The 18,602-nt window shown below is 55.5% G+C and overlaps 3 protein-coding genes across 14 annotated transcripts in view; 1 reads left to right on the forward strand and 2 right to left on the reverse strand.

The window, feature by feature from the left end:
* Positions 1-2,583: 2,583 nt before the first annotated feature.
* Positions 2,584-3,401, reverse strand: LOC129470674 (uncharacterized). The gene is made up of 2 exons (XM_055258723.2): positions 3,042-3,401; positions 2,584-2,904 (listed from the first exon to the last, which is right to left on the reverse strand). Exons 1-2 carry the CDS (start codon positions 3,399-3,401, stop codon positions 2,719-2,721), a joined length of 546 nt encoding a protein of 181 aa, XP_055114698.2. The 3' UTR covers positions 2,584-2,718.
* A 3,874-nt stretch (positions 3,402-7,275) lies between these two features.
* On the forward strand, positions 7,276-9,869 carry PHOSPHO1 (phosphoethanolamine/phosphocholine phosphatase 1). 3 transcript variants are annotated; one of them, XM_055258718.2, is made up of 3 exons: positions 7,295-7,391; positions 8,252-8,373; positions 8,893-9,869. In XM_055258718.2, the coding sequence occupies exons 1-3, from the start codon at positions 7,347-7,349 to the stop codon at positions 9,776-9,778; spliced, it is 1,053 nt and encodes a 350-aa protein (XP_055114693.1). In that variant the 5' UTR covers positions 7,295-7,346; the 3' UTR covers positions 9,779-9,869. The 3 variants fall into 3 exon arrangements, with proteins under 3 accessions (XP_055114697.1, XP_055114696.1, XP_055114693.1); XM_055258722.2 differs by lacking the exon at positions 8,252-8,373 and having other exon boundaries at positions 7,276-7,391; positions 9,020-9,869; XM_055258721.2 differs by lacking the exon at positions 8,252-8,373 and having other exon boundaries at positions 7,280-7,391.
* Positions 9,870-10,796: 927 nt separating this feature from the next.
* ABI3 (ABI family member 3) overlaps positions 10,797-18,602 on the reverse strand; it is a 30,349-nt gene continuing 22,543 nt past the window's right edge. For 2 of the 10 annotated variants that reach the window (XM_055258714.2, XM_063628815.1), the window contains exons 5-11: positions 17,317-17,484; positions 16,091-16,267; positions 14,364-14,449; positions 14,036-14,131; positions 13,663-13,820; positions 11,795-11,929; positions 10,797-11,471 (exon numbers count right to left, since the gene is read on the reverse strand). In XM_055258714.2, the coding sequence (XP_055114689.2) occupies positions 11,308-11,471; positions 11,795-11,929; positions 13,663-13,820; positions 14,036-14,131; positions 14,364-14,449; positions 16,091-16,267; positions 17,317-17,484 (984 nt within the window). In that variant the 3' untranslated portion in view covers positions 10,797-11,307. Of the gene's footprint in view, positions 11,472-11,794; positions 11,930-13,662; positions 13,821-14,035; positions 14,132-14,363; positions 14,450-16,090; positions 16,325-17,316; positions 17,485-18,602 lie in introns of all 10 variants that reach the window. The other 8 variants (XM_063628814.1, XM_063628808.1, XM_063628809.1 and 5 more) reach the window with 7 other exon arrangements.

Below are 18,602 nucleotides of genomic sequence, written 5' to 3' on the forward strand. Positions count from 1 at the left end.
CCATGTGCTGGGCAGAGGTCTTAACCGAATGGGGGATGGGTTTCCCGTTCCCATTCTATCCCCATGTTTAAGTACATGACTGATCATCCAACTCACTGGTACAAGGAAAAGGGAAAGTAAAGAAAGCTGAAAGAGAGGTAGGATTGTGTCCTGATGCTTTTGGCATTTAGGAGTTTTTTTGTTTTTTTTTCCCCCTGAGACGGAGTCTTGCTCTGTTGCCCAGACTGGAGTGCAGTGGCATGATCTCTGCTCACTGCAACCTCTGCCTCCCAGGTTCAAGCAATTCTCCTGCCTCAGCCTCCCAAATAGCTGGGATTATAGGTGCATGACATCACGCCCAGCCAATTTTTGTATTTTTAGTAGAGACGAGGTTTCACCATGTTGGCCAGGCTGGTCTTGAACTCCTGACCTCGAGATCCGCCCACCTTGGCCTCCCAAAGTGCTGGGATTACAGGCGTGAGCCACCACGCCCAGCTGGCTTTTAGGATTTTCTACAGCTTTTTCACAAAGGCAGTTTGTAGGTAGCACCCACGAGCTTTGGCACTCCCACCACCTGGCTGAAGGCAGAACTCCGCAGTAAAAACTTGAAGCCACCAGTGGCCAAAGGAAGTTATCTGCCTACCCTCCCTAACCCCATCAGTGAATTAGGAAACCAGGTTGAAACTGCTGCTAATTGCCTCAGAAGGTTAGAATTTGAATCAGTTGCCTCCAGGGCACTTGTGTGACCTTGAACAAGTCCTTTTATCTCTGAGTCTCAATTTCTTTATAAAATAGGGATGGATAAACTGGGCGCAGTGGCTCACACCTGTAATCCCAGCACTTTGGGAGGCCGAGGTGGGTGGATCACCTGAGACTGGGAGTTTGAGACCACCCTGACCAACATGTACTAAAAATACAAAATTAACCGGGTGTGGTGGCACATGCCTGTAATCCCAGCTATTCCGGAGGCCAAGGCAGGAGAATCGTTTGAACCCAGGAGGTAGAGGTTGTGGTGAGCCGCAGATCGCGCCATTGCACTCCAGCCTGGGCAACAAGAGCGAAACTCCGTCTCAAAAAAAAAAAAGGGGGGGGAGGGATGGATAGGCTGGGCACAGTGGCTCACACCTGTAATCCCAACATCCCAACATTTTGGTAGGCCAAGGAGTGTTGATCACCTGAGGTCAGGAGTTCAAGGCCAGCCTGGCCAACACAGTAAAACCCTGTCTCAACTAAAAACACAAAAATTAGCTGGGCATGGGGGCAGGTGCCCGTAATCCCAGCTACTTGGGAGGCTGAGGCAGGAGAATCACTTGAACCCAAGAGGCGGAGGTTGCAGTGAGCCGAGATCATGCCACTGCACTCCAGCCTGGGAGACACAGCGAGACTCTGTCTCAAAAATAAATAAAATAAAATAACATGGGGATAACACTGAAACAATCTGTTATTGTGAAGACAAAGTGAAGGAACACAAATGGAGCACTAACCTAGAGCTAAACACAGCAGGGGACTTGTTTCATTCAATCTCTTTTTTTTTTTTTTTTTTTTTTTGAGATGGTGTGTTGCTCTGTTGTCCAGGCTGGAGTGCAGTAGCATGAACTCAGCTCACTGCAACCTCTGCCTCCAGGTTCAAGAGATTCTCCTGCCTCAGCCTCCTGAGTAGCTGGGATTACCAGTGCATGCCACCACGCCTGGCTTTTTTTTTTTTTTTTGTATTTTTAGTGGCGATGGGGTTTCACCATGTTGGCCAGGCTGGTCTCAAACTCCTGACCTCTAATGATCCACCCACCTCAGGCTCCCAAAGTGCTGAGATTACAGGCATGAGCCACTGCACCCGGCCTCACTCAACAAACATCTATAAGGCCCACTCTGCACCAGCCAGGCTGTCTATGCTAGGGGATGGGGGTACATCAATAAGACAAACGTGGTCCTCATGTTGCTTACAGGAGAGGAGGGATGACAGACAATGAGAGGGACAGTATGGGGTGATGAATAAGGCAATCAGGTTGATACCCCAGCCCTACCAGCTGGGTGACCCCAGACAAGCTCACTCTTTTTTGTTGTTGTTGTTTTATTTTGTTTTGTTTTGAGACAGGGTCTCGCTCTTTCGCCTAGGCTAGAGTGTGGTGTTGTGATCACAGTTTACTGCAGCCTTCACCTCCCAGGCTCAAGCAATCCTCCCACCTCAGCCTCCCGAGTAGAGCTGGGACTACAGGTGCATGCCACAATGCCTAGCTAATTTCTTAATTTTTTGTAGAGATGGGGTCTCCCTATGTTGTCCAGGCTGGTCTCGAACTCCAGGGCTCAAGCAATCCTCCCACCTTGGCCTCCCAAAGTGCATTCTCCCCACCTACACACCCCTTTGTGACCCAGTGGAGTCAGGTGTGTCCGGCTTTGAACGGCTAGGCAAATAATTTCTCGAGTGTTGTGAACATTCAGCCATAAACGCAGCGACCTAGCCCGAATGCCCGGTTCATAGTATGTTCTCAGTAAATACTAGTTTCACGTCTTTCCTCTCGAAACACAATCTTCTCTCCTTCTCCTCACTAGCAGGCTTTGAGGGCCAAAAAGGAGGAGATTAGGGTGGGGGAGAAACAGACTCAGGAAGCAGGGGAGAAAGTGTGTTTTTTATTTATAGGGCCATCTGCAAAAGGGGCAAAGTGTCTGTCACCACCCGCTCCACCAACTTTACGGGCAGGGGTGGGGCTGGGGAGTCACTCCTCCCGCCATCCCCCGCAATCCTCAGTAACCTATAATCTGGGGAAAGGGTACCGAAGGCCAGGTCAGGACGCTGCGACTCCGCTGGGTCATCCCGTGCCTCCCACTGGGTTTAGGATGCGAGAGCGGAATGGGCAGGAGGTGGAGGTGCACTTCTGCAAATCTCAGGAACCGGAGCCCTGGAGGCGGCGGATGAGAAAGTCTACAGCCCTAGCAATTTTGGGTGTGTAGGCAGGGATTTAGAGTACGTCCACAGTCGCTCTAGCGAGGATGCCCCCACCCACGCTCCTCGGAAGGGAGCGCTCCATCCCCACCCTGCCACCCTTTCCCCGAGAGCCTAATCCCACCTTGGCTGGCGCTCCGGGAGCCTCCGGGGCAGGAGGGAGGCGTGGCCTCGGGCGGCCCGCCCCTTTGATGTGCGCCGGCGCCTCTGTGATTGGACAGTCGCTTGTGACGTGTGGGGACTGCGGTGGGCTCCGCTGCTGCAGCAGCCGCAGCGCGGGCCGCGGCTCCGGCTCCGGCTCCCGGGCATTTAAAGGGGACGCGGCGGCTGCCGGGGGGATAGGGGGCAAGTGGAGGGGACGGCTCAGACGCACATCATCCTCAGTCCCTCGGGACTGGAGGGACTCGTGAGCTGGAGCCCAGAAATCCGGGGGTGGATAAGACACCGCGTCCCCTCCAATTCCCGTAAGCACCCCTTGCTCCATCCTGCGCCCCAATACCTCAGCTAGCCCCTTCCCCACTTCTTACACTCCAAACTCAGCCGAGACAGACCTCTGCCGCCGCCGCCCCCACGTGAGTCCTGGGCTCTGGGAGATAGGGGAGGGCTGGGGTCCCGGCGTGGGGTGGGGGCTGTGGAGTTTGAAGGCGCTCCTTCACGCGCGTGGCACTGGGGGAGTTCTGGAGCTCAGGAGTGAGTCCTCTCTCCTACCCAGGAACATAGTGCTGGGGTATCCCTCCGTCCCCGACTCTGGCAAAGCCAAGGAATTGGTGTCCCCTTGCTCCCTGCCACCCACAATACCCCTCCCCGAGCCGCGCACCACCCGCACGCATTGGAGCCCAGCGCCCGCCAGCTGGGGGTGCGCCAGAGTGCTGGCTTCCTAGTCACCTCTAAAAATATCTCTCCCCCAACCCTACCGGCAGCTGCCACCTCCCTGCCCCTGCCCCTAGGATCCCCTGCCAGCTTGTCCTCCCAGCCAGGGAGTGCCCAGAGGTGACTGCTAGACCCAGACGCCTCACTGGCACCAGGGTGCAGGGCCACCACCGCCAGCTGGTCAGAACCGCAAGCTCCCAGCCCACGGGAGTCTCCAGGGCCAAGCGGGGAGCTCCAGTTGCAATTTTCCCAAGAGGCGCCAGAGACTCCTGAGTTCTAATCGCGGTTCCGACGCTGTGTGACCCCCAGGATGTTAGCTTGACCTCTCTGGGCCTCTGTTTTTCCTATTTGCTGCTCAGGCGTGGTGAGCAAGGAAGATGATCATGTTTGGGAGCACTGTCTGCGAGAGGGAGGGAATTCTAGCTTAGTTGTTGGATCTGATTTCTAGTGATACAAGGAGACTTGTTTTTGGACAGAGAGGGCTTGTTACTGTGGTCTTTCTGGAGTCCTCGCCTCCCCATCCTCATTCTGCACATTTCCTTTGGAAGACTATCCCAAAACTTTTCTAGGAACTCCATCTGCCCAGTAAGAGGGGAATTTCAAACTTAGGGCCTATATCAGAGAGGGGCCTGTTTCCCTCCCACCCCCTTCCCACAGATTTGATCCAAGAGCATTTGTGTGAAAGGTGGGAGAAGCAGGCAGGGATCTGTGACCCAGTGCAGAATTAAGGAGGCAGGCACTGCTTTTAGGTGGGACTAGAATATGGACTCCCTGAAACCCCCCAGAAGCCCTTCTCCCTGCTCTGGCTTGTGAGAGAAGCTCAGATCCTGCCCCCTACTCTGAGGAACTCTGTTTGGTGACCACAAAAGGATTTGACAACTCAGAACAAAGGTGTCAGAGGTGAGAGACCTTTTGGGGCATCACAGGAGCCAAATTCCAACTGGGGAAGGGGTTCCTCTGACTCCTGTGGGGTGGGGACAAGGTGTCACGGCATGGCCTTCTCAGTTTTCTGGGAAAGAAACCCAAGATGCCTGACTTTCTGCTTTGGAGACTAAAAGAAACAAGGGCAACTCACCAAACAGTAAGTGTTTAACTGAATCCCCTAGATACTATTATTAGCAGAAAAATGTAACTGTATTTTATGATGAGAAATGAGGAGTTGTGTGTGTGTGTGTGTGTGTGTGTGTTGGGGATGGGGTTACTCCCTCTGTCACCCAGGCTGGAGTGCAGTGGTACCATTACAGCTCACTGCAACCTCTGTCTTCTGGGTTCAAGTGATCCTCGTGCCTCAGCCTCCCAAGTAGCTGGGACTATGGGCACAAGCTACCATACCCGGCTAATTTTTTTTTTTTTTTTTTTTTTGAGACAGAGTCTCGCTCTGTCGCCCAGGCTAGAGTGTAATGGCGCAATATCAGCTCACCACAAGTTCCACCTCCCGGGTTCATGCCATTCTCCTGCCTCAGCCTCCCGAGTAGCTGGGACTACAGGCGCCTGCCACCACGCCCAGCTAATTTTTTGTATTTTTAGTAGAGATGGGGTTTCACCATGTTAGCCAGGATGGTCTCAATCTCCTGACCTCGTGATTTGCCCGCCTCGGCCTCCCAAAGTGCTGGGATTACAGGCGTGAGCCACCACGCCCGGCCTTAATTTTTGTTTTTAAAGAGACAGGGTTTTGCCATGTCACCCAGTCTGGTCTCAAACTCCTGGACTTAAGTGATCTGCCTGCCTCAGCCTCCCAAAGTGTTGGGATTACAGGCTTAAGCCACCCTGCCTGGCTGAAAAAATAAGAAGTTTTGACCATAATTAATGATCAATAGAATAGAAAAAAGGAAGGAAGGAAGGAAGGAAGGAAGGAAGGAAGGAAGGAGAGAGGGAGGGAAGGAGGAAGGAAGGAAGGAAGGAAGGAAGGAAGGAAGGAAGGAAGGAAGGAGAGGGAGGGAAGGAGGAAGGAAGGAAGGAGGGAGAGAGGGAGGGAGGAAGGAAGGAAGGAAGGAAGGAAGGAAGGAAGGAAGGAAGGGCAAAGTAATGAGACCCTTCTCTATGGGATGAAAGCTGGTCTCTGGGTAGCTGTTGGTGACCCCTTGGAATCTTTGTATCTGCCCCTTGCTTCTCCAGGTGCCGCATGTGCCTGTCCTGTTTGCTTTTACAAGGGGAGTGGCATCCCTGACCTTTCTCTTATAAATCGCCTGGCTGAGGTTGGACATGTGATATCAGCTGGGAATCTGGAAGGTTGGAAATCCCTCCAGGTAGGGACTGGGGACAGCTCCAACCCATGCCATTTCCTTGTCCCTCATGCAACCCTCCCCTTCTCTCCCACCTCCTCCTTGACCTGTCTTCTCTCCCATCCCTCACCCTCTCTTTGCCCACTGCTTCATTCAGCTTTGACCACCTCTCCTAATTCCTGGATTAGAAGTTCTTGGAAAAAACTGAGAGCCGCATTCCATCCCTACAGAAGGATTTAACACGTGTGGTCCGGTTGTTGTGAGGGAGGGGGTACCGCAAGATGGATAGTGCTAGAGCCTGTGCCCTGCTCCTGGGATGTCCCTGTCTCTGTCCTGGGGCAATTGCTTCTCCCTCCTGGATAGTCAGGGGAGAGTGTCACCTTGACAGAGGGGTTTACAGTATCACCATTGTCACCACCAGAGGGCAGCAGCCAGCCAGACCTCTGCTTCTCTCAAGGTCTTGTCTCCTGGCTCTCTTTATCTTTCCAAATCTTGTCCCAGCTGCCTCTGGTCTCATTCAACCCCAGGAGCACAGGTGGGAGAGTAGAGAGGCACTGGAAGCTGTAGGTGGTGTCCTTTGCCACTGTGTTGGTGAAGTCCCCAAGAGGTTAAACCCAGTCCCCAAAGCCACACCAAAGTCTTGCCGAGATTTCAACCTGACTCTCCTGTCTGACTGCCGGACCCCTGAAAGCAACAGGGAGGCCATTCCCAGATCATCTGTGAGACCTGGCTGGGGGTCCCAGACCCCAGCTATGGTATAGTAAACTTTGGTCATCTCCTTCCTTTTTGAGGGCCTGAGGAGGGCAAAGCTGCGGGCAAGCGTTCATGAAGCAGTCTATGCCCCACGTAAATAGCGTGGCTGGTTAGTTAACCTCTCTGAGTCCTTCTCATTGGCTGAATTCATGACTGATGAGTAGTGAGAGAATATGAGTGAAGGTGATTTGTAAACTATGATGTGTCAAACACATTTAAGGGACAATGATGATACTAGAGAAAAAACACTGGACTGAGGCTCAGGTGTGGGTTTGAGATCTGTCTGCCATTTACAGTGGGTGACTTTTGGGAAAGTCAGTTAACTTCTCTGGGTCTCCAATACCATCTGAAACTTCTCTAGAGTTGTAGGTGTTGGGCCTATTTGAGGGGTTGTTTTTGCTAAGACCCTGGGAGTGCCTCCTGTAGCTCAGCAGATGGACCAGGGCCAGGTGGGTATTCCTGGTGGAAGCAAAGGCAGCTGACTGGGCACCCTCAAATGAACTTTTGTGGTTGTCAGGAACGTGTGACAACGGCTGGAGGCTAACAGAGTCCCTACAGGTGGTGCCCACGGTAATGCACCGACAATGAGTGGCTGTTTTCCAGTTTCTGGCCTCCGCTGCCTATCTAGGGTAAGTGGGTCCTTCCATGGGTCTCCTCGGATGAGGCCTCAGCCCCCAGTTTTCCATCACCTTTCCATAGGGTATTGGGAGAGGCCCTATCCAGCCCATTTTAGGTTTACCCTCACCTCTACTGGGGCTTCATTAATTCCTAGAAGCTTCCATCCCAGGTGTGGGGTCCTGATGCTTTATACCTGCAATTTGAAGGATCCTGGGCCACTGAAATGCCCACTGGATGTTGATGAGACCAGAGGGTGACTCTAGGGTTGAGGTGGAAGGGACAGCTTGGTTAGGGAGGCAGATAGCCAATCGAAATCCCAGCTCTGAAATAAGGAGCTTGGGTTTCTGTTTCACAAGGCATGCCAGGCCATAAGCACGCCAGGAATATGAGAGAGGGGCTTAGGAAGAAACCAGAAAGAGGAACAATCCCATCTCAATTAACTGGGGTGGGAGCTGGGTGGGAGAAAAGCAGTGTGTGGGTATCTGGAAGCTGCACATCACCTGCTCACTGCCCCTCTGCACCTCTCACACACTGGCAGGCAAAGGTGATGGGAACTTGCTGCCGAGGGCTCTTGCTGCCTCCATTGCTTGCCTTTCCTTGTGCCGACATGTCTCCTGTTGTCCTCTGTCCTTTCCCATGCTGCCTACCACCCTCCCCTCCAACATGAATCTGGCCCAAGGTCTCCACTTCCTGGAACTCCCTTATCCCTACCCCTACTCTCTTCCTGTCCAGCAGTCTGTCTCCAAGGTCCCCTAGCATGACCTCCTCTCAGCCCTCTCCTCCACACCCCCCAAGTCCCTACTACCTGGCCCCTCCCACTCCTCTGCCTTTTCAGCCACTGCTGCTCTCTTCTCCCTTACCTGTCTCCCAGGTGTGTCGTGGCCTGGTGCGGGAGGCTCTTACCTCCCCAAGCCCCACTGCTTCTCCTGCTGCCCGCTTGCTTCGGACTCTGGCAGAAACCCCACCTGCTGACACGTTCCTCCTGGGGAACTGGCGAGTGATTAGTGATGAGCTGTCAGCACAGGGCCCTAAAACTCCCTGGAGAAGCTATGCCCCATCCCTAGACCCCTGTCCAGTGCCATTGGGCTGGAAGCAGCTCCCAGAGAGCCATAGATTCCCCACGGCCCAAAAGGAGAATGAGGAAACTGGTCCAGTTGGGTGGATGGGTGGTTTCCCTTGACTCTGCCTCAGGGAATGAGGGAGGGGAGAGTTCCCACCACTCTCTCTTGATCCACACCAACAACAGGGGCCACTGGAAGTCTCCAAAACAGTCCAGTCCAGAAACCTCCCCAAAGTGGTAATCCTTGGAAGCTGCTCTTCCTTTCTTTTGACCCTTGTTAAGCCCCATTGGCCCGGATGAGAGTAGCGGAAACAGGTGCCGAGAAGCTCTCTGGGCATAAACCCCACTGCAGTTAACTAAGAGGTGCCACTGGAGTAGTCAGGGAAGGTTGGGGATAGAGGTGGTGGCATTGGGTACTCCTCCCAGCTTAACCAGACTTGGGTCCTCCTCAGGTCTTGGATGTGCCAGCGCCTCTGGCCATGGCCCGCTAACCAGCCTCTCCCGGGCGGGCTCCTGCCGCGCCCCCTCTCGCTTGCCCCCTCCTCCTCCTCCTCCTGCTGCTCTCCCCCCTGCTCCCAGGACGGCGGGATGGCCGCGCAGGGCGCGCCGCGCTTCCTCCTGACCTTCGACTTCGACGAGACTATCGTAGACGAAAACAGCGACGATTCGATCGTGCGCGCCGCGCCGGGCCAGCGGCTCCCGGAGAGCCTGCGAGCCACCTACCGCGAGGGCTTCTACAATGAGTACATGCAGCGCGTCTTCAAGTACCTGGGCGAGCAGGGCGTGCGGCCGCGGGACCTGCGCGCCATCTATGAAGCCATCCCTTTGTCGCCAGGCATGGGCGACCTGCTGCAGTTTGTGGCAAAACAGGGCGCCTGTTTCGAGGTGATTCTCATCTCCGATGCCAACACCTTTGGCGTGGAGAGCGCGCTGCGCGCCGCCGGCCACCACAGCCTGTTCCGCCGCATCCTCAGCAACCCGTCGGGGCCGGATGCGCGGGGACTGCTGGCTCTGCGGCCGTTCCACACACACAGCTGCGCGCGCTGCCCCGCCAACATGTGCAAGCACAAGGTGCTTAGCGACTACCTGCGCGAGCGGGCCCACGACGGCGTGCACTTCGAGCGCCTCTTCTACGTGGGCGACGGCGCCAACGACTTCTGCCCCATGGGGCTGCTGGCGGGCGGCGACGTGGCCTTCCCGCGCCGCGGCTACCCCATGCACCGCCTCATTCAGGAGGCCCAGAAGGCCGAGCCCAGCTCGTTCCGCGCCAGCGTGGTGCCCTGGGAAACGGCTGCCGACGTGCGCTTCCACCTGCAACAAGTGCTGAAGTCGTGCTGAGTCTGGCAGCCTGCAAGGGGGTACCGGGGCCAACGGCGGAGGGGGCGGGGAAGGGAGATTCGGGAAAGACAGTTAGCTTTACTACTCCGTTTTCCCTTTGGCTTTGCTATGTCCCTCTGGGAATTTCTGGAATCTCATATTTGGGGGCTTGAGGAAGGGGGCTCAGAGCCGTCCCTATCTATGCAGTTAACCCACCTCGGCTGCCTCCCCCACTCCACTGTGCACGGTTGAGTTCTGGAGTCTGACTCATCGGGCGTCGCGCGCAAACCTTGGAAGGCAGCAGTGTTTCCTGGTCCTCCCAAGTGGGAGGAAGGGGCTCCCCAGCAGGTGAGAGAAGGAACATCTCCCGCCGCTGTAACTGTTGCCTCGGGCTGCGTGACCGCCCCGCCTCCAGTCTACTGTGGGGGGAACCCAGGATCCTGAAATTCTCCTGGCCACAAGAACTCCCCACAAAGGCAGAAGAGGGTCTCCACCTATGGCCCCAGGCCTTTGCGATCTTGCTTCACCCACCGCAACCCCACACTATTTCTGTGCTGTCTACATCCTCTTGCCTCCCGACCCCCGCACTCCCTTCTAGCACCCCCAAAGGAAAAGCCAGAGGGAACAATCGCCTCCTGGTGGTGGTACGAGGTAGCGCACCGTCCGGCTCGGGTCCGGACAGCCAGTAACCTCGCAGCGTGTGACGGTGTCTCCTTGCACCCTAGCCTCGTCCATGCAGCAAGAGACCAGGGACTTCACCAAAGTCACCCTCGCGGGCTGGGCCCTCCACGCATCCCCCCCTTGGAACAGAAAGCCATGATGTTTTTAAGCAGAACCAGCGAAACCCAAGCCCCTCCTTCCTCTGGTGTTTTACAACTATAAAGGAGGTGAAGGGGGAAGAAATGACTGAGATCTCTTGCGCGACAGTCTCAGAGTTGACAGTGAGGTGCTCTCGGAGAGCGCCGCTTAAGTCAGGGAGATCGTTCCCACTCTTGGGCAAGTGCCCAGCCACATATGAACACATCACACACACAGCAAGCAATGGGCAAAAGAACAAGTTGCAGTCAATGGCTGCAGAGGGGTGTCTGGGGTCCAATGTGGGCTGCACTTTGTGGGTACTGAGGAAATGGGAAGATGCTGCTTCTGGGGCAGCTGGTGGGTTGGAGGTTGGGGGCTGTAATTAGCGGCAGCCTTAGAACTGGGGATGCCTTTCAATCCCTCCTGGCCCCTTATCTCCGTGGGGCAGTCACAGGACGTCATCCGTTTTATTCAAAGTTGGGACTTGCAGCAGGAGACCCTGTCCTGCATGGAGTAAGGGTCCTCTGTTGACATACTTCTTGGTTTCCAGCTCTTCCCCATCTGCAGCAGGCCTCTGGATAAATTCTCTCTCCCCAGGACCCCTTCCCCCAACGATGGGAGGAGGGACAGAACACAGCTCACAGCCCAAGAGGTGGGCGGACCCAGTCCAGCCGTGACTGGAGCTGGTTTTGGCCTGGGGCTCATGAAACCCACTCAGTGCAGACATCAGCTGCCTAGAGAGCCCTGGGCTGTCAGCAGCTGGGCTCCACATAGTTCCCGGGGAAGAATCCAGTCCCCTCTGAGCTGACGCCCTCGCACCAGCCATCGGAGTAGCGGCGAGTGACACAGATGACAGTGCCCTCAGAGAAGGAGAGCTCATTGTCCTTCTGGCCGGTGTATGGGTACAGTGTCACCACTGCAGGGCAAGAGAAGAGGGTGCTGTGAGATACGCCTCTTGCCCTCTCCCCCTCACCCCCCACCGCCTTGGGGATGCAGGGTCTCAAGTACTAGACTCTAGGGACCATCTTGGGGGGCTTCTTGCAAGCCTTCAGGACCCCTCCCCAGCTTAGTTAATATTTAATACCAGGCCAGCTGCCAGCTCCCCAGTTCTGTCAGTTCGTCAGAAAAATTGTGTGGGGCCCGGGGGATAGACTCACACCTTTGCAGAGGGAGGAGAATGGGGGTCAGGGCAACAGAGGAAGTGGGATCCAGTGCCCCTCAGTCCCAGAAGTCAGGTACCTTTCTCCAAGTATGAGGCAGGCACCCAGCTGGGCTCATCAGGCCCAAATCCTGGTGGGGGTGCAGGCAGCCCCAATTCATCTCCATCCAGGGGTGGAGGAGGAGGCAGGTCCAGTGGCAGGGGCAGCTCTTCGTCTTAGGGGAAAAGCAGAAAGGCTGTAAGTGTGGCACAGGAAGCTCTTTGTTTGTCAGGGAACTGCTCAAGAGCTGGGCCCCAGAATCCACCCATCTCAGCCAGGCGGGTTGGGAGGCCAAGGCGGGCAGATCACCTGAGGTCAGGAGTTCGAGACCAGCCTGGCCAACATGGTGAAACCCCGTCTCTACTAAAAATACAAAAATTAGCTGGGCATGGTGGCACACACCTGTAATTCCAGCTACGCGGGAGACTGAGGCGGGAGAATGGCTTAACCCAGGAGGCAGAGGTTGCAGTGAGCTGAGATCTTGCCAACACACTCCATCCAGCCTGGATGACAGAGTGAGACTCCATCTCAAAAGAAAAAAAGAATGCACCTATCTCATGCAATCTTCCTACAGCCCTCTCCTGTCCTGGTCTTCCCACAGTGCTGCCAGCACATAGTAAGTGCTCAGTAAGCCCTGAAAGATCCAGCAGTAGAGGACAGTCAGACTCTGCCTCTTATTAGCTGGGTGGCTCTTGGGCAAGTCACTGAACCTCAGGGTCAGTGGCTTCATCTATTAACAGAGAGTGGTAAAGACCCCCTCAGGATTAAGTTTATTTTATTTTATTTTTTTGAGCCTCGCTCTGTCGCCCAGGCTGGAGTGCAGTGGCGCGATCTCGGCTCACTGCAAGCTCTGCCTCCCGGGTTCGCGCCATTCTCCTGCCTCAGCCTCCCGAGTAGCTGGGACTACAGGCGCCCGCCACCACGCCCAGCTAATTTTTTTGTATTTTTAGTAGAGACGGGGTTTCACCACGTCAGCCAGGATGGTCTCAATCTCCTGACCTCGTGATCCTCCTGCCTCAGCCTCCGAAAGTGCTGGGATTACAGGCGTGAGCCACCGCACCCGACCTTTATTTTATTTTTTTGAGAGGGAATCTCGCTCTGTCACCCAGGCTGGAGTGCAGTGGGGTGATCTCGGCTCACTGCAGCCTCTGCCTCCTGGGTTCAAGTTATCCTCCTGCCTCAGCCTCCTGAGTAGCTGGAATTACAGGCACGTGCCACCAAGCCAGGCTAATTTTTGTATTTTTAGCCATGTTGGCCAGGTTGGTCTCAAACTCCTGACCTCAAGTGATCCGCCCTCCACAGCCCCCCAAAGTGCTGGGATTACGGCCGTAGCCACCCCGCCTGGCCCTTAGGATTAAGTTTATTATTATTATTATTTTGAGACGGAGTTTCTCTCTTGTTGCCCAGGCTGGAGGCCCAGGCTGGAGTGCAATGGCGCGATCTCGGCTCACTGCAAACTCCGCCTCCCAGGTTCAAGTGATTCTCCTGCCTCAGCCTCCCGAGTAGCTGGGATTATAGGCTTGCACCACCATGCCCGGCCGATTTTGTATTTTTAGTAGAGACCGGGTTTCTCCATTTTGGTCAGGCTGGTCTCAAACTCCCGACCTCAGGTGATCTGCCCGCCTCGGCCTCCCAAAGTGCTGGGATTACAGGGGTGAGCCACCACTCCCGGCCAGGATTGTTTAAATGAGAAAATGGATGAGAAGCTTCGAACACAGGGTCTGGTATACAGCAGGCGCTAAGTTATGATAGTTCACTTCCTCTGCCTCCTTTCGCTCCTGTGCTGCGCTCCTTGGAGGAGGCGTTCACTGAGGCTGGCCGGGGCAGATCCAAGAGAGGTGGGCTGGGGAGTGGCAGGAGGCGGAAAAAAGACCCCACCGTTGGGAAGAGGAGGGCGGAGCTCCTTACCAGGTGGGGGTGGGGACAACTCCTCCAGCGTGGGAGGCCACTGGAACACCTCGACGGCTGCTGGTGGAGGAGGTGGGTCCAAGGAGCTGGGGAGAGGTGGGGCTGGAGGTGCTGCTTGCCCCTTGGGTGTGGAGGCCCCACCGACACCTTCGGCGCTGCTGAACACCAGAGAGCCCGGTTGTCGGACACGGCTTCCCTAATGCAGCATCCCCAACTGGCCCCACCCCTCCAATCCTGAACCCAGCCCTGCACGTGTGACCGAGGAGTAACTGGGTCCTTTCAAGCCCAGGAGTCACTATGACCACTGGCAGGTGGCCCCTCTCAAAAGCCACTTCCCACCCCCCACCCACTCACGTGGGCTTGTAGGTCTCACCCGGCCGAGGTCAGGGAAGAGGCGGAGGAGGCGGCGGAGAGTCTGCCGTCGGGCACCACCGGCAGGTGCACTGGTTCGGGAATCCGGGGTGGTCTCCTGGCGGGGGACGGGGAGTGGGTATTAGGAGGAAGGAGGAAGGCTTCTGGCCAGCAGGGGCCGGGTGCGAGCAGGAAGGGCAGATGGCCGAGGGGGAGGTTTGGTGCCAGGCATCCAGCATGACAGCCTGAGCAGCCGGGGGCGCCAGGGGTGGGTGGCGAGGCTAGGGGAGGAGAGTTTCAGGGTCGCGGGGGGCAGGGCTAGGCTAGTTGGCGTCGTGGCGAGGCCTCACCCCAAGGTGGCGGAGGCGGGTGTGGCAGGGGCCTTGATGCTCTTTCGAGACAGGGTGCCTGTCCTTGACAGCTGCGTGCTGAGGTCCTGCGAAGGAGTGGGAGGTAGGGCTGACATTTGGGGTGAGGGGCCGCCCCCAACCCTCATCCCCAAGAGGAAATGGAGGAGGGGCGGACGAGAACCGGAGGGAGAGCCCAGCATGGCCAGTTCCCACTTCCACTTCTCAGGCCCCTCTCCTACACTTCCCCCACCGCACCCCCTTGTCATTGCCTGGGTTCTGGGACTCAGTTCTACCAAAGCCGACCGCCACTTCCTCTGCACAGCCACAGCGGGTTGAGTGGGCCCAGCACCCCCGTCCCTCCCCCAGACCATCTCAGAACCCAGGAAGCTGGGGCCCTGGCTTGGTGGTCCCTAACTTTGATTGGGCTGAGGAGGGGATGGGGAAAGGAGAGGACACATCACACTTAGAAGTGTCCCACCTGTCATTTTCGAAGATTTGTGGAATTGGCTTTGGGGAGTTAGGGCAGAGAGGAGCAGGAGCCAAGCCACTCAGAGGGGATGCGCAAATGACAGGGTGCATGCCCACATGAGAGAGGGAACTTCTGTTACCAATGGGACTTCCCCAAGGGGTGGGTACAGTGTTAACTCATAGGCTTCACCAGGGGTAAGACAAAAGAGATTTGAGCTGAAGCACAAAGATTATAAGTTGGGCCGGGAGCGGTGGCTCACACCTGTAATTCCAGCACTTTGGGTGGCTGAGGCGAGCGGATCACCTGAGTTCAGGAGTTCGAGACCAGCCTGGCCACCATGGAGAAACCCCATCTCTACTAAAAATACAAAAAAAATAATAATAATAATTAGCCAGGCATGGTGGCAGGATCCTGTAATCCCAGCTACTCGGGAGGCTGAGGCAGGAGAATCACCTGAACCTGGGAGGCAGAGGTTGCAGTGAGCCAAGATCGTGCCTTTGCACTCCAACCTGGACAACAAGAGCGAAACTCCATCTCAAAAAAAAAAAGAATACAAGTTGGACAACAGAGAACTACTAGTGGGGAGGAGGCCTGGTGGTTGAAGGGGAGAGTGTTGTTTCCCCTTTAAGGGGGGTTGATAAGTTAAGGATATCAAGCGGCTCATTTTGATACAGAAATGTTAAGGTGTGGAGACAGGAATTGAAGTTGGGACGGGTGTGAGTGCGTGCCCTCTCCGACCTCGCAGAAGGACATGGGCTGAGAAGACGCCAGCGCCATGCTCCCCTCTCTTCACCAATCTCGCTTTGTGTGGCTGTATCCCCGCTTCTTCTCACCCACAGCAGCTCTGGGGTGACTGCTCAGTGCAGTGACCTCAAACCCCCAGACAGAGGAAGTTGCTGTTCTCATGTGGCTGGGAGCCATTCTCATGCACACCCTGACATCCTCCCTTCCCCCTCTTCCCCTTCCCACACCCCCGGTGCCCACGGGGTGGAGCGGGGGCGGGGGGGGCGGCGGCGAGGGCTGCTCAGGATCTCACACTCAGCAGATCCTCCGAGGACGGTACAGACCAGTTTTGGAGGGAGGGATTACAAAATCTAGGGAGAGGGGGAAGAGCTCAGAGTGGTGGTTTCAGGGAGGGGGGAAAGAAAGGAGAGGCAAGTGGGGACAAAACGTGCAGAAGAACTGGGGGCTGGAGGGAAGGGGGCCACAAGGCACGAGAGGGTGGGTTGGAGGGAAAGAGGAGGGCCCCTCTCTCTACCTTGATCCCATGGCCAATGTTGTCCAGGCAGCCAAAGTTGAGGGGTCTCCTGCAGTAGGGTGTGAGCGGGGGTAGGCTCTCTGGGGCGATGACCTTCTGGCCAGGGGACAGCCGCTGGACAGTGGCTAAGGTGCCGATCTCCCTTCGGGCCACCTTCTCCATATGCATGTTCACCATCTGCATGACAGGGTTCAAGGTGACAGAGAGGGGTGGTCTGGTCCAGCGCCCTTCCCCCTAAAGAGGAAGAAGATAAAGACTTTGGGCTGGGGATAGGGACCATGGGAGGCAGCCAGGTCTAGAAAAAGAGGGCCCTTCCCCCCGCCCCCCGCCCCCCACCAGTCTACATAGCAATTGGGAAAAGTAGCAGGAAAGGATGGAGCCACTTTGGAGCAACTTCCTGGTGGAAAGAGAGTAAGGGTTATTATTAGCTGAGCAGGAACAGGAGGAAAAGAGAAAACACAACTTCCCTGGGGATGCCAGGAAGAGACAAGCATGCGGCTGGCTTGGGAGCAGAGGGGGAGAATATGGAGGTGGCAGAGAATGGTGGCTGGATCAGCTCTCCCCTTTGGGGGACAAATAAGTGAATTGACTTCCTCTCAGAATGTTCCATGGAGAAAGCCTACAGTTCGAAAGGGTGGGAACTCTGGTCTGTGGTGGGGGAGGAAAAGACACACCCCACCCACTGAACATGTGGGTGACGTACAGGCCAAGCTGAATGTGTGGCTGGGTCTGTGCATGTGCTTTATAGGGCAATTCCTCGGTCAAGGATCCAGGAAGGAAGGAGGAGGGTGTGTGCGCTAGAACACTGTGGCAGGGTGGAGGCTGTATACTGTATGGTGGTGGCAGTGCTTCTAGGGCTGAAGATGACCTTGTCAAGCTAGCACCCTGGGTCTGGGATATTTATGAGGGCACTGCTTGTATTTAGATGCAAACAGGGTTCATTTGCTTCTTTCCTGTATAGGGCGCTGCTGTGATTGGTAGATAACACTTTCTCATGTCCAGGACAGAATTCCGAGAAAGAAAAAGCTCTGCCTTCAGGGAATTTGTAGTGTAGCCACAGAGATAAGGAGGTCCACAAACTTGGGAAGTGCCAACCTTCTGCTGTAGAGTTGGGCATTTGGACATGGCGGAAGGCAGGAAGGAACTTTTGATGTAGCAAATGTCTGAGTTGGGCTGAAGAGTTGAGGCCTGACACAAGATGCCTTGCTACACCCCACGCCCCTTACCTGGCCCAGCGTGCTTACACGGGCTTCCACCTGCCGCAGGGCGGCCCCCTGCAGGTCCAACATGCGCAGAGTGTGCCCGGCCAGGTTGCCCACCTGGTAGGCCACGCTGGCCAGTGCCTGGGTAGTGAAGGCCATGGTCTCCTCCAGCGCCTTCCGCTTGTCTGTGGCCTGAAATACACACAGCCCTGGCCTAAGGGCCAGCATCTTCCACTGGGTCCTTGGCTGGCTGGGGTGGGATGGGAGAGGATATAGGGAAAGTGGGGACTGGGTTGGGAGAGAGCAGCAACCCTTAGATGTTTGAGGTGGCTCCCAGCAGAATGATATTGTAGCAAGAGGAACTTGCTACAACATACTTTAAATTCACTTTAAAAAAGTGAACCTGCAGTCCTGGGGAATGGATGCAAAGGGAGGGAAAGATACCATTCTCAAATAGTCAAGCTGAGGACTGAGTACAGATGATGGTACGACCCTCCTGAAGACTTCAGTAACAGGCTGTCCTTTTAGGGGTAATAGTGGGGGTGAATAGTAGAAAGGAAAGAGGAAGGCAACACTGGCTAAAGCAGACATTCAATTTTTTTTTTTTTTTTTCTGAGATGGAGTTTCACTCTTGTTGCCCAGGCTGGAGTGCAGTGGCGCAATCTCGGCTCACCGCAACCTCTGCGTTCCGAGTTCAAGCGATTCTCCTGCCTCCCGAGTTCAAGCGATTCTCCTGCCTCAGCCTCCCAAGTAGTTGGGATTACAGGCATGCGCCACCATGCCCGGCTTATTTTGTATTTTTTTTTTTTTTTAGTAGAGACAGGGTTTCTCCATGTTGGTGAGGCTGGTCTCAAACTCCCAACCTCTGGTGATTTGCCCGCCTCGGCCTCCCAAACTGCTGGGATTACAGGCGTGAGCCACCGTGCCCAGCCGACATTTTTAAACACAAAAAACCATGTCAGGCGCAGTGGCTTACGCCTGTAATCCCACTGCTTTGGGAGGCCCAGGCTGGGAAATCACTTGAGGTCAGGAGTTCGAGACCAGCCTGGCTACAATGGCAAAACCTCGTCTCTACTAAAAATACAAAAATTAGCCAGGCATGGTGGTGCGTGCCCGTAATCCCAGCTACTCCTGAGGCATAAGAATCACTTGAACCCGGGAGGCAGACGTTGCAGTGAGCCAAAATCACATCACTGCACTCCAGCCTGCATGACAGAGTGAGACCCTGTCTCAAAAACAAACCAAAAAAAAGCTTTCCATGTGACTCTTTGTTTAGCTCCAGTCTGCAGATTGGTGTTTGGGAACTCAAA

This window comes from Symphalangus syndactylus, chromosome 20 (assembly GCF_028878055.3).
Source record: "Symphalangus syndactylus isolate Jambi chromosome 20, NHGRI_mSymSyn1-v2.1_pri, whole genome shotgun sequence".
NCBI lineage: Eukaryota > Metazoa > Chordata > Mammalia > Primates > Hylobatidae > Symphalangus > Symphalangus syndactylus.

What these genes read in the sequence shown, in the direction of transcription:
- LOC129470674 (XM_055258723.2), bottom strand. Translation starts at nt 3,401, where the DNA reads ATGGAGCAAGGGGTGCTTACGGGAATTGGAGGGGACGCGGTGTCTTAT. An exon ending in CTCCCGGAGCGCCAGCCAAG is followed by an intron (nt 2,905 to 3,041) that starts GTGGGATTAGGC and finishes CAAAATTGCTAG; the next exon opens with GGCTGTAGACTTTCTCATCC.
- PHOSPHO1 (XM_055258718.2), top strand. Translation starts at nt 7,347, where the DNA reads ATGAGTGGCTGTTTTCCAGTTTCTGGCCTCCGCTGCCTATCTAGG. An exon ending in GCCTCCGCTGCCTATCTAGG is followed by an intron (nt 7,392 to 8,251) that starts GTAAGTGGGTCC and finishes CCTGTCTCCCAG; the next exon opens with GTGTGTCGTGGCCTGGTGCG. An exon ending in ACGTTCCTCCTGGGGAACTG is followed by an intron (nt 8,374 to 8,892) that starts GCGAGTGATTAG and finishes GGTCCTCCTCAG; the next exon opens with GTCTTGGATGTGCCAGCGCC.